General features: G+C 38.4%; 1 protein-coding gene across 4 annotated transcripts in view; it reads left to right on the top strand.

Annotated features, from left to right (window-relative positions):
- The first annotated feature begins 3,122 nt into the window (after positions 1–3,122).
- The window catches only part of LOC133476813 (voltage-dependent T-type calcium channel subunit alpha-1I-like), a 102,325-nt gene continuing 92,068 nt past the window's right edge, over positions 3,123–13,379 (top strand). For 2 of the 4 annotated variants that reach the window (XM_061770711.1, XM_061770710.1), the window contains exons 1-3: positions 3,123–3,608; positions 7,930–8,055; positions 11,469–11,602. In XM_061770711.1, the coding sequence (XP_061626695.1) occupies positions 3,489–3,608; positions 7,930–8,055; positions 11,469–11,602 (380 nt within the window). In that variant the 5' untranslated portion in view covers positions 3,123–3,488. The remainder of the gene's footprint in view (positions 3,609–7,929; positions 8,056–11,468; positions 11,603–13,379) is intronic. The other 2 variants (XM_061770712.1, XM_061770713.1) reach the window with 2 other exon arrangements.

Raw genomic sequence — 13,379 nt, 5'->3', positions numbered from 1 at the left:
ATAAGGTTCATCTGGAAAGAGCAATAAATAGCTTGACGCCTCTTTTTTGAAGCATTGTTGGAAATCTGCCAAGCTGCTGCTTTCTGTGAAGTGAGTTGGGTTGTGTTCACTGCCATCATACAGTGCTTGTATCTCAAACTTTTGCTTGCGAGTCAAAGCAAAAAAAAAGCCTACTGACTGCTCATATCTTGATAAACTCCAAAGTTGGGTCACTTGTATCACAAGGCATCACTATACTCTTTAACACTAATACTCTGTCATGAAATTCGTATAAAAGTGAAGAAAAAAAATAAAAACCAAGTTTCATTTTATTACATCTTTAAATAATCACTTTCAATCAATAGTATAAAAATGTGTTTGCCAATAGCACTAATGTCATTTGACAATACTAACTATTCTTAAACACTGTGTTCATCATTAAAAATTTAAAGCTTGATAGGACACTGAATGCGCTCCCATTAGGAGTGAGTGCAAAACTCCCACAATGCATCACTCTGATGAAGTCATGCTGACAATTAGCGAGCGAGCGGCTTCTCCATCCGAGTGTGAGGAGCTGACATGAAGCGTCGCTGTGTGATGCCCCGTGACATTCAGAGCTGTCCCATGCGCGGGCGCGCGCGCGCACACACACACACACACACACACCGCCGTCGTCTTGTGTTCGATCGAAGACATTCCAGGAAACAAAGCATGTCAAAATTGTCATTTCAGAATAACAGATGGAGAAAAATATGACTATTTTTGAGATTATGACTTTTCTTCAATCAAAAATATTCTTTTATTCTTGTGGTATGACAGCTCTTTACTTAAAAACATACTACTTTATTCTCGTGAAATTATGATTTTTTAAATGTATTAAAACATTTTCACTTTTTACCCTAGGACTATGAATTTACTCTTGAATTGTTTTTTTTTCCACAAACAGTAAAAGTAAAATAACATCTGCTTTCTCCACAAAGCCCCCCCTTTTTTTTTGTAGGGGAAAAAAAATGACTAAATACAACTTAGCACTTTTTTTCCTTAAAGATAAAACTTAATTCTTGTAATATTACAACTGTTCTAAGTCCAAAAATGCAACTTTTTTTTACTCATTAAAAAAACATTTATTCTTGAAAGAAAAAAAATCCCTGAGATTTTAACTTTTATTTTTTTAAATATGACCAAAAAAAATCACCCTCCAAAAGATTACTTATCTAAAAATATGTTTTCTCCTAAAAATACATTCTTTCTTTAAGAATGTTTTCTTGAAAAAGGTGTTTCCCCTTAAAAACAGGATTATAAAATAAAAATTGTCTATTAAATAATCGTCATCATCATCATGGTATTGGTACTCGCCCATCCCTAAATGTAAATGTAAGCTTTTGAATTTTTACTATTAAAAAATGTACTATTTTAACCCCCCAAATTTTGTTTTTCACTCAAAAAATACTTGATACTACTTACAGAATATTGCCATTACTTTCTTGAATTCTTTTAAAAAATCATGGCTACATTTTTTCAAGATTAAAATATTTTCTTGAAAAGAATTTTAAAAACATGCATTCCACCCCCCCCCCCCCCCCCCCCTCCTAAACAATATGGATTTAATCTCATAAAAGTAATTATTTCCTGAAAAATCTCACTTTTTTCCCCCTCAATAAATTGGACTTTATGCTCTAATAGGATTACAATGTTATTTTTGAAATATAGTTCTTATTATTGTCTTTCCATTGTGGTCCTTGATAACTGTGACCTTGTGAACATTTGTCAGTCCTTAATGAAGTTTGCAGCTGAGTTGATGATTTTTTTTGACTTGCATTTGCACCCGACACACAGTATGTCTTCCTGCAATAAGTGCTCATAAGCACACATTTGACATACATTAAAAAAAAACATCTGTGAGACTGCCATCATCAGTTAAACCTGTGTCGAGATTTAGGAAAAAAAGCGCTGATCTGCCTTTTATATCACATTGTGCTCTTTACATGGATGATGATGAGGGTGAGGACGGAGGAGGACGAGGAGGAGGAGGAGGGGGAGGAGGAGGATGAAGATGCACTGGAGAAGTTTTATATCTTTGGGCTCATTAGGTGCAGCTTGCTGTGTGGGGTGAAAATGCTGACACGGCGAAAAACGTGATAGCTGGTTTAAAGGTCAATTTAAACAGCAGACGACAGTTTATTACTTTACACACCTCGTTATTGAGACAAACACACCTAACGATGACACTTAGCAGTGCCACTTCATTAGGTACACCCACACAATCTAACGAGAGCCAAGGCAACAACGCGCAAATTATTTTAAATAATAATAATAATAATTTTAAAATGGGCACATTATACTGTTTTACCTGAAAAACTAAAAGAACGAGAAAAAAACACTTGAAAAAAAGCAAATCATTTAGGTAAAAATACACAAGCTATTAAGGGAATAAAAATCACAAATGTTAGACAAAAATATTACAAAATAATAGAAAAAAATACTAGACAAAAATGTGAAGCAAAAATATAGAGGAAAGAATACAAAAATTATAAGGAAATAATCTTGCACAAAATATAGAAATATTCAACTAAATACAAGACTATAAAATGAAAAATATAAAATGATTAGGAACTAGAGCGGGCTAACTCATTTTATGTTATTTTGCAGGAGAGTGATTAAAGGTTTTATGGCTGACATTTGAGTTATATGTCAATGATTACTTCTTTGTTCTTACAGAAATTGCCATTTCACCGATTTTGGCATTTTGCAAAATGTAAGGATTTGGGACTTGGATTACTCTGCATTTCCTGTATTATTTGCACGTTGTCCACAACCGTGTTATTGTCATCGTCTTCATTTTGATGGGTTTGATCCCGGTCATTATCATCTAGGTGTTCAGAATTTAGGTTAAAAGTGAGTTTAGTGCAAAAGTGGTCTAAATCCTAACATCAGTCAAATCTATCAATATGTGATTTAAGATGAAAAATAACATTGGCTTATACTAACATGCAGTTCCACCAAAGCTAAAGCGCCACTTATTTTCTGAGTGTCATGGTTGGTTACAGCCACGCCCACATCTGCCATCAGCCAATCACAGCCTGTCATACAGTGAAAGGCTCTGCTGACGACTCACTCACTGCCAGACTTTAATTTTTTTTTTATTTGTGTCCAAGCAAGACTCTCCAACACTTCTGTGTGAATTGATGTTTCGTTGCCGACCCAGTCAGCCTCTGAATTTCTTGCCTCGTCGTTCTAACGGGATTGGTCTCAGCCTTCTGCCAACGACCACGAGTTCTGCATTAGCACCTCTGCATGACCCTGTGGATATTTGTGCTTCTGCTATCATGACAGCAAAGTAGCTTTTTCATGAATTGTCCCCGAAACGAATTATCAATCTTCAAAGCCTCTCTGTCTGGACTGAGAAGATCGTCTTGATCCGGTGATCCTGCCTCTTTGTGTTTTTTCCAGTGGCTGCCCTGGATGGGCGGAGCCTCCTGAGCGCACCTGGTCCATATTAGCATGGCAGCATGGCTTTTCAGCGCAGGGCAAACTGCAGGCAGATGCCGGACTATTGTTTACTATCTGCCAGTTGCTTCGTGCTTGTGTATCCTCGCTGTATAAGATTCAGTATTCCTGTTTTTCCTCTTGTAAGTAATGTCTGTTCTCATGTTTTTATTTGCTAAGCTTGTGTAGCTTAGTTTTTGTTTTCTATTTGTTAGTCTCTTGTCTTAGTCGCTCTATACTTGTGTCGTGTAGCTCGAGTAGTAAGTGTTCTTGGTTGTTTTGCTCAATTTTTGTTTGTTGTTTCTTCGCATCCTGTGCGCTCTTTGAGTTAGTCCCTTGCAGTGTTTATCTCCTTTTTAGCTGAGTACCTAAGTTAGTTTTGTTGTTGCATTTTTGGTCTGTACTATTCCTTGTTCTATTAGCATCTGCCTCCGGATGCGCTCCGCTCATCTAAATCGTCTTGTTTGTTCACGTGTCAACATTTTTGTTGTTTTGGTTTTACACTTGATTATGCTCACGGTTCAGTGCTGTTTTGGCTAAATGGAAGTCTTGTTTTATCACCAGTTCTTGGTTGTATGTTTTGAGGTCCTAATATTGCAAATGTACTGTAACAAGTTAACTACTTCTGTAGTATATGCTACTATATAAATATACTCTACTGTATTGAGACTTGCGAATTAGGAGTTTGAAGTTAAAGGTCCCATATATTTTTTTCCATTCAAACATTTTCTGAGCCGGTTATCCTCACAAGGGTCGTGGGGAGTGCTGGAGCATATCCTAGCTATCATCGGGCAGGAGGCGGGGTACACCCTGAACTGGTTGCCAGCCAATCGCAGGGCACATACAAACAAACAAGCATTCGCACTCACATTCAACCCTACGGGCAATTTAGAGTTGTCAATTAATGCATGTTTTTGGGATGTGGGAGGAAACCGGAGTGCCCGGAGAAACCCACGCAGGCACACGGAGAACATGCAAACTCCACACAAGCGAGGCCGGGGATTGAACCCGGTCCTCAGAACTGTGAGGTAGATGCTCTAACCAGTTTTCCACCACGCTGCCTCATTAAACATATGAACTCAAATCGTCTATGCATTCCTGCGTGCCAGATGTTTTTCTGCCAAAAGGCCTGAAATCGTCATTCAGATTGACACTTTTATACGAAGTCCATGTTGGAGTCACTCTATGGAGGTCTAAATGGCCAAAATACAGGACCTTTAACTGTGTTGCTACTTACCTGTTAGTTTCTTCCCCCCCCCCCCCCCCCCCCCCCCCCCCAAGTCTGGTGGTTCAGTGTACTGTACTTGTTTACCACACCCACCAGCACTGATGAGTGCTGAGTGCAATAAAAGATGGCCCCCTAAAGCCAGGATTTGAATTAAACATTGATTCAGAGCAGCATTTGTCTGAAAACTTCCCCCTGAAAACTACATTATGAAGTAACTTCCTGTTTTTAAATTATCTTAAAAATGCACCTTTTACATCTGTTTGAGATGTTTGTTTGTTTTAAAATTATCCCTGGTAATATAAGTACATATTTTGTTCCTTGCTGTTTTCATTTTTTTGCTGAGTAAAGGACTGACAAACTTTCATGTGTTGTGTAAATAAAGCTGGATTGAGTGAACACAATCTAGTTCTTGGTGGGGGTCACTGGTGTAGTGGTATACACACCTGACTTTGGTGTGTTCAGTTCCCACTCAGTCACTGTGTGAATGGTTGTCTGTGTCTATATGTGCCCTGCGACTGACTGGCAACCAGTTTAGGGTGTAGTCCGGCTTTTGCCCGAAGTCAGCTGGGATAGACTCTAGTGCTCCGTGACCCTAACCAGAACAAATGATGAGAATGGATGGATGATTCTTGGAGGCTCAAATGAAGAATCTTAAAAAAGAAATGAAATCATCCATCTTTTCTCTTTCGACTACCAACTAAATATTGTAACACTAATTGCCTGTTGTAGAAAGGAAGCTTGTTCCTGGGAAAACTGAAAGCTTCAGAGCACTATGTTGAGGATTTTAATATTAAAAAAATAAATAAAAAAGACTAGTCTTTCTTTCTGGCTTGCTGGGGTATGTGTTTTCAAGTCCACTGGGCTTTGGAGATCTCCGGCATCCTTTTCACCGGAAAAGCCTGAGGGATGACTCGGACCTCTTCCCTAAAAGTGTCTAGTTAGCCAAGCGTTGCACCGGCTCCCTCTCCGAACACACAGAATGGTTCGGTCACAGTCGACTGACTCCTTTTTTATTTTGGGAAACTCTTTGCTCCCAAGTATTCAGTATAGTGTTGTGCATTATACCCTGTGGGAAAACTACATTATACACATGGATTTTCAGTTTGGGGGGGAAAAGGGGGTTTACCTGTTTTATGGGCATACGCACTTTTGTACACTGCTTTAAAGATTTACAAGGTCTGAGTACCTCAAGAGGAATAAATCTGTGCTTAAAACCTCTTAAGAACCTGATCTCTTCTTATTAGAGCTCATTTTGAAACATGGTATGTTATTGAAAGAAGTGTCGAACCACAAAAAATGACTGCGTAAGAAAAAATTTTACTTTTTCTTTCCGGTAGGACTGATTTATTTCAATTGCTGCTTTATTTTATTTTTTAATCCTGGGGGGAACTTTTTCCTTAAAATGCATTTTTTTTCTTCTAGGAAAAAATAAAAATTTTATCTTAAATTTAAAAAAATATATTTTTTTCTTTTTAAGACTACATTAGATTTTGAAAATCGTCATTGGTTTTGCACAAATACTACTCCCCCCCCCCCCTCCCAAATGTAACTTCCTACTTTTGGGGGAAAATAATGACTCTCAAGTATCCTTCCTCCCCTGCCCCTCAAAATACAGCCTTTTTATTGGTACTTTTTTCAGCAGTTTTTAGAAAAGTTTTTTAATGGAAAATTCCAATTCCTGAATTCCAATTCCAGATAATTTTTTTTTTTCCCCCAAGAGTCCTGAAATCAGGTCATTGGAATTTCTCAAGATTATCTGTCACTAGCGAAGATCTCTGCCTACCTCTCTGCTCTGAGACAGCACTGTCGAACGCATGTGCTCTCACAAGTGGGTCTTCGACACAAAGGAATCCAAACCAATGGATTTAATACTTTAATACCAAGTCCATGTTAAAAGAATCAAGTCATGAAGGTCTGAATAGCCTAAAGATGGGACCTTTTTAAAAAAACAAAACAAAAACAAAGCCATTTTTACCTTGCTCAAAATATTACTATTGCCAAGACAATTTTTCTAAGGGAATTCAACAGTTCCTCTCGTAATACTGCTTTTTACACACAGAAAATCAAACTATATTTGTCAAAATACATTGTGTTTTTCCAAAATGTATAACATATGCCCGGGGCAAGAGGCCCTTCCTGAGCCGCACCACGGCTGGAACCTTCTTCCTGACTGCAGCAGAGGGAAGCTGAGCCCATTAAGCAGTGTGAATGGAGGTGTTACTGATGAGCATAATTTATTTTATATATTTTTTTCAATTTAAACTACCTTTTAAGTCAGAAAGCATCACTATCTTCCCCAAATTATGGTGCCGTTTTTGTATAAATTAGTTTTCAGGACGGCCAGATTTAAAAAAACAAAACAAAAAAAACAATTATTCTGGCAACTGAATTGCCTTTTACAGGGATTTTAATAACTTGCCAACGTGTATGCTGTCAAAAAAATGTACATGCAGTATATTAGGTGTCCTGTTGGCCATCTGGCACCTAAGGACTTTAAAAGACAAAAACCTAAGTCTCTGGAAGATGAGGGTCCAAAAAGAGGGAGGTTCTGGCAGATGAGGACGCGAAAAGACAAAACAGGACAGAAACCAAAGCCACTGGAAGGTTACGCAGACAAGGACCATAAAATTAAACTCCAAAAGACGATAAAGTCTGGCAAATGAGGACCCTAAAAGACAGAGGATAAAGTCCCTGAAAAGTCTGGCTGATGAGAACCCTAAAACAGAGAAAACAAAGTCACAGTAATGTCTGGCTGACAGAACCCTAAAACACAGAACACAATGTCATAGGGATGGATGTCTGACAGAGAAGGACCTTTTAAAAAGACAGAAAGCAAAGTTTAACCCTAGAAGACAGAAAACAAAGTCTAGCAGACAAGGACCATTATAGACAAAAAAAACTGGGCAACAAGAACATCTGTCAGATGAAGGTCCAAAAAGACAGAAAACAAATTCACCACAAGGTCTGGCAGACAATTTCCCTAAAAGACGGAAAACAAAGTTAAAACATCTGGCAGATAAGGACCCAAAAAGACAGAAAACAAAGTCACCAGATCACCTGAGGGAGTGATGATAATAATAACAACAATAATTAAAGCTGTAGACAGCTGGTCGAGCAGTAACATCCAGTTTGGGGAGCACAGCAGGAGTCTTGGTACATAGCCCTGGGGAACTCCAATTGTGTTTGTTGCAATGTTGTCATTGGTGCATGAGCTGTTTGTAGTTGTCCTTAACCAGCTCTTCGTCTTCACGTGGTTCGAGCGAGTGAGCATGATGATCATCCTGCTGAACTGCGTCACGCTGGGAATGTACCAACCCTGCCAGAACATCGACTGCTCCTCCGACAGATGCCAGATACTGTCTGTAAGCGCAACCTTCTTTATTCAATCATTTTTTACTCATCTCAAAGATCAAGTAGTAGCTTTTTATTTCCACTCACACTTTTTTGCAGATAATGTAACCCCAGGGCCCTGTTTTTTTTATGGTGAACTCTCGAAATGATCAACTTTTGACATCATGAATCCATTTTCTGAACTGCTTATCCTCTCTAGGGTAAATGATTTGTCTTTGATGTTGTTTTTGATGTTTACAGAAACATACAATCTGAAGACACAAAATTGTCTTTGACGTTTCTGATAAAAAGCCTCCAATTTCTTGACTTTTGAGTTCATTGACTCAAAATTTCCTCTTGATGTTTTTGAAAACGTGTTGGCTTAAGACCAGAAATGGAGAGGGGCTTATTTTTAACAAAGATTCCAGGAGGTGCTACTCAGTGAGTCTTCAGGTGCACAAAAAGGGGCCCAAAAGCCAATAGAACATCCATTAAGCCACCAACAAGCAGCTTGGCCTCGTCCGTGTTTCTCTTGTGCAAGTATGGCTCGTATCGACGCCCACTAGAAGTTCCTGGTCGTGACTCACCAGCTTAGCATGAGGTCTTCATGCTGTTGTGAGCATCTCACTTATCAGAATCCCCCCGTACTCCCCACCCTCGCACCCATGTCAAAGGTGGATGAGTGGGTGCTGCGTGCAGGCATAAGTCTCAAGCCTGTTAGCGCACACACACTTGCACGCACATGCAAGCGATTGATTGGTCTCTCTAGGGGAGGGAGGCTGCAGAGTCGGCGCTAATAGAATTCCTCCCGTATCCATAGAGGAGAGGTCCCCCCCGCCCACATTCGATATCAGTGTGGCTTTAGTGGGCAGCGGAGACCGCGATCGATGGGCTACTCTCGAAAAACTCGACGATGAATAGTGCCGGCTCAATGGCCGGTGGAGCCGCGTGTGCGAGTGCAGACGGGCGCCGTTGGAAATTTCACAAAAGTGACGTTCACACAGATGTAAAAACATCTGTGTTCGACAGATATGTAGGGTTTGAATGGTTATTGTGTGCTTTTGTCTTTGATGTTAAAACCACGTTGTTGAGATGAGAAATTGTCTTGGGTGTTTACACAAATGCAAAATTATATTGCTAAATGTTTTAATATTCTAAATTGTGTTTTTTGTTTAGAAATAAACAAAAATATGGCTGGATTATAAGCATGAACACCATTTTGTTTTAAAAAGAGGTTTTCAATACTCCAAAATGTCATTTTGGCTTGACGTGTATGGAAACGTACGTTAAGAACAAAAATTGTCATCTATGTTGACGTAAATGCATTTTTGAACATAAATTGTCTTTGCTGTTTACAAAGCTGTTTGTAAGGTTTATGAAAAACTCATGTCTTTATTTTATAAAAACGGCTCTAATTTTTTTTATCAGTATGAACAAGTTCTTGTAAAACAATAAATTGTCCTTGTTTACCAATGAATGTACTACTTTCATTTTCTAAATTGTCTGTGATGTTTATGAAATCTCAATTTTTAAATCTAAATAGGCTTTTTTCTTTGTTTATGCAAAAGTGACTAATTTTAATCAGTGTGACAAAAAAAAAACGCAGTTGTATTCAAATGATGACTAAATTGTTTTGTTTACGAAAAACTAAAGCTGCTTTGAATTGTACCATAAAGTTTACTCAAGTCCAATTTGTGTTGTTTCAACAAAAATGAGGACATTCTTATCAGTGTGAACAATATTTTTTTTCAAGTTGTCTTTGACATTTATGAAAACATACTTTTTAACATTTCTTGTCTTTAAATTGTCTTTGTTTACACAAATCCAACTCAAAACTGCATCAGTGTTAAGAGAATCAAGTTTTTTTTGCTTGCTTTTTTTTTGGGTATGTTTAGAAAACTCATACTTTTTTCTTTAATACTCTAAATTGTGTTTGTGCCTTTAATTTGTTTTCTAAAAAAGGAGCAGCATTCAGCGCACATTTCACAAAATTTTCATCACTGTTAAAACGTGTACAATGCTCTAAATTGCATTTGTCTGTACAAAAATCAATACCAGGTTCATTCAAGACTGTTCTGGCTGATTATGAAAACAAGACCAAATTCTCTTTGTACTGTTGGTGTTCACAAAAACATTTCGATAACTCTAAATCGCCTTTGTTTACAAAAACACGTTACGACTAGAAATTGTCTTTGAAGTTGACCAAAATGTACGTTAGGTTCTATGATGACCATAAAATATATTTGGTTTAAGAAATTGTGCATGTTAGGTTCTTTAAAGACAATGAAAATGTCTTTGTTTATGGAAACCTGTTATGTTAAGACTGCTAATTGCCTTTGATGCTTACCCAAAACGTACATAAAGTTAACTGAAGACTATTCATCTTTGAGTGTCACAAAAACACCTAAACTGTTATTTGTTAACAAAAACATGTAGGCTACATTCTGTTCATTGATTATCCTAAATTGCCTTTGATGTATATGAAAAGCCGTTGCCACAAATAAGAGAAAATAGCAGCAAAGGTAGTAAAATAAGTCAAGACTTAAACAAAAAAAATGCTTTCACAAACATTACCATAGGAATTATTCGACGTTTGATATGCTCTCTGTATTACATATAAAACGTGAGTAAAAATGGAGCCACAGTAACCACTTGGATCTCACAGGGCCGTGCTTTAATTGTCCTTAATGCAAAACTCACAAACGCTCACACATTACACACGCGAAATGGTCTTTGAGTGTGAGCATGAGCGTCAAGCGCCTGACATCTCCAGAAGGCAAGCGCTGAGTCGAACATTTATTTTTTTTTTTTTCTTTCTCTTCTTCGCCGCGCAAACAAAAGATGGGATAGCTTTGCGAGAATCTGAAAGCTGTAGCGAAGCTGTAATCCAACAACAACAACGGCAACAACAGTAGCAGCTAATCTTCAGTTTTGTGCTGACAGCGGCAATAACACGTATTAGCCGGAGTGTGTCTTTTGATTTATTTGGATTTGTTCTTCTTTTAATTAGATGCTTGATTAAAGCTGTGACTGTAGGGAGTGCCGGCTGGGTGCATGCGGGGGGCTTATCTGATTACCGCGCAAGCAAATGATTTTCTGCTACATTTCGAGGCCGGGTGGGGGGTCTGGGGGAGGGGTACGCAACTGATTTGATTGACACGAGGCAACAGAGATGGAGCTACAAATCAAATCAAAGCTAAAAATAAAGCACAAGTAAAACCGAAACCTGACTACATTCATTAGCCTCGTATGCTACTTGACTGTTGATTATGAAAATGCATGTTTGTTTGCGTTTTTTTCAAGACTCAAATGTTTGTTTACAAAACCACATGCGTTTTCGTAATACTCTGAAGTATACGAAGCAACCCGAAACATTAAAAAGCCTACTGTACTTTGTTCTGACTTTAATGATGAGCTCCAGATGTTTGTTCTCGTGACCCGGCAGGCCTTCGACGCCTTCATCTACATCTTCTTCGCCCTGGAGATGGTGATCAAGATGGTGGCGCTGGGAATCTTCGGCCCACGCTGTTACCTTGGCGACACCTGGAACCGCCTGGACTTCTTTATCGTCATGGCAGGGTGAGGAATACAAAATGTGTTTTAAAAAAAAAAAAATGTAACTCTGCCCCCGAAGCCAATTTCAATTAGCAACGTGAAATTTGGTAAATTTATGTCCATCAAGGTCTCAAGAAACCATGCCATTATGCTTCAAAGTGGCCATGATAGGGTCAATTCGATCATTTTGCAGGGGGCTTTCAAAGACAAACTTTGTTCTGTTGGCGCCAAATTTGAACTACATTTTTGTCATTTTGTGTGGGCAGGAACATGTGAGCGAAGTTTCATTATTTGTTGCTTTATTTGAATTTGTCTTTTCATTTTCAGTTAAATAGATATTAAATATTAGCACAATATTACCGTGATTGGCTGGCACCTGCAGCGTGGCCGGCTATGACACCCTAAAAATAGAGTTCAGATCGGTTTATAGGGATTATATGAGTTTATAATTTACCCAGCATACTTTGCACCGCTGATTTAATTAATCCTTTGCCAGGTGCGGTGGAACGACTTGTACTGGCTGCTCCGTGACAATGAAGCGTAACAATGAAACATCTGTGTAGCTCTCTTTCAAATTAATGTTCATGTTTTATTCAGCAACGCCGTAAAATGAAAAGAATGTGGGTTAAAGAAATGTCAAAATGGTTTTAGGAGTCCCTATATTAAAACCACCCTCCCCCTCTGCAGGCTTGTTTAATGACAAACCACCATGATAAAATATATTAGCACATTAGCATAATTTCTCTTTTGACTTTGACCTTTGAGAGGCTGCAGGAAGTCAGCGACATCACCGTCAAGAGCATCGCGACCTACATGTACACATACACCCACTTTATTAGGTGCACAATCTAATGAGAGCCAGTGCACGAGAATCATGATACCCAGAAATAAAAATATTTTCCCCCGAAGCCAGTTTTACTTGGGAACATGAAATTTGGTGGACATGACTATCACGACTATAGCCACAAAAAAGACTCAAGAAGGTATGTCTAAAAAAGATAGAAGCCTACCATTTTGGCCAAAAGTGACCATTTTAGGTAATTTTGCCCATTTCCAAGTTTCCTTCAAAGAGGAACTTATCCTAGAAATTTGGTCTGATTGCAACCAAATTTGAAGCGTGTATACTTCAAAAATGACTGATGCTAAATTGTGAAAAATCATAGTTTTCATCGTCGCGTGCGAGTCGAACATGTCAGCAAAATTCAATGGGTCGAAACATAAATACAAAATCAGCAACGGAAACCAGTTTCAGTCAGCAACATTGGGTAAACAGAAAAGTATATCATTTTGACACAAAGCTACCATTTTAGGATGATTTTGGCCATTTCCAAGTGTCCTTTACATAGGACACTGTCCAAAAGATTTTATTTCTGCTTGCAGCTGAATGTGAACAGTGTGTAAAAGACAGATAGGCGACACTAAATTGTGAATAATTTGAGTTCTTGTTATTGTCTATGGGCGGAGCATGGCAGTAAAGATAGACTCTCTATGAAACATGCTCTAACAAACTCCAAACTCTTAAGGGGTTCCCACCCAGAATATCTGGAGACCCATCAAAAAAAATTTGAAAGAAGCCATGCCCGAAAAGTCAAAGTCTGTCATTGTATTGAAATGGCCATTTATGGCTTGGTGTAGACTTCTACAGAAATTTCAGCCCACAAAGCTGGTTACACTTAGCAGCATGAAATTTGGAGGACATGTCTAGCATGAGTAGATCCAGACAAAAAAGGCTCAAGAAACCATGCCTGAAAAGACAAAGGAAGTCTGCCATTTCAGCTCGAAAAAAGCAATTCTAGAGTAA

This window comes from Phyllopteryx taeniolatus, chromosome 4, assembly GCF_024500385.1.
Source record: "Phyllopteryx taeniolatus isolate TA_2022b chromosome 4, UOR_Ptae_1.2, whole genome shotgun sequence".
Taxonomy (NCBI): Eukaryota; Metazoa; Chordata; class Actinopteri; order Syngnathiformes; family Syngnathidae; genus Phyllopteryx; species Phyllopteryx taeniolatus.
Note: the sequence above shows the minus strand (reverse complement) of the source record. Positions and strands in the feature narration are given on the sequence as shown.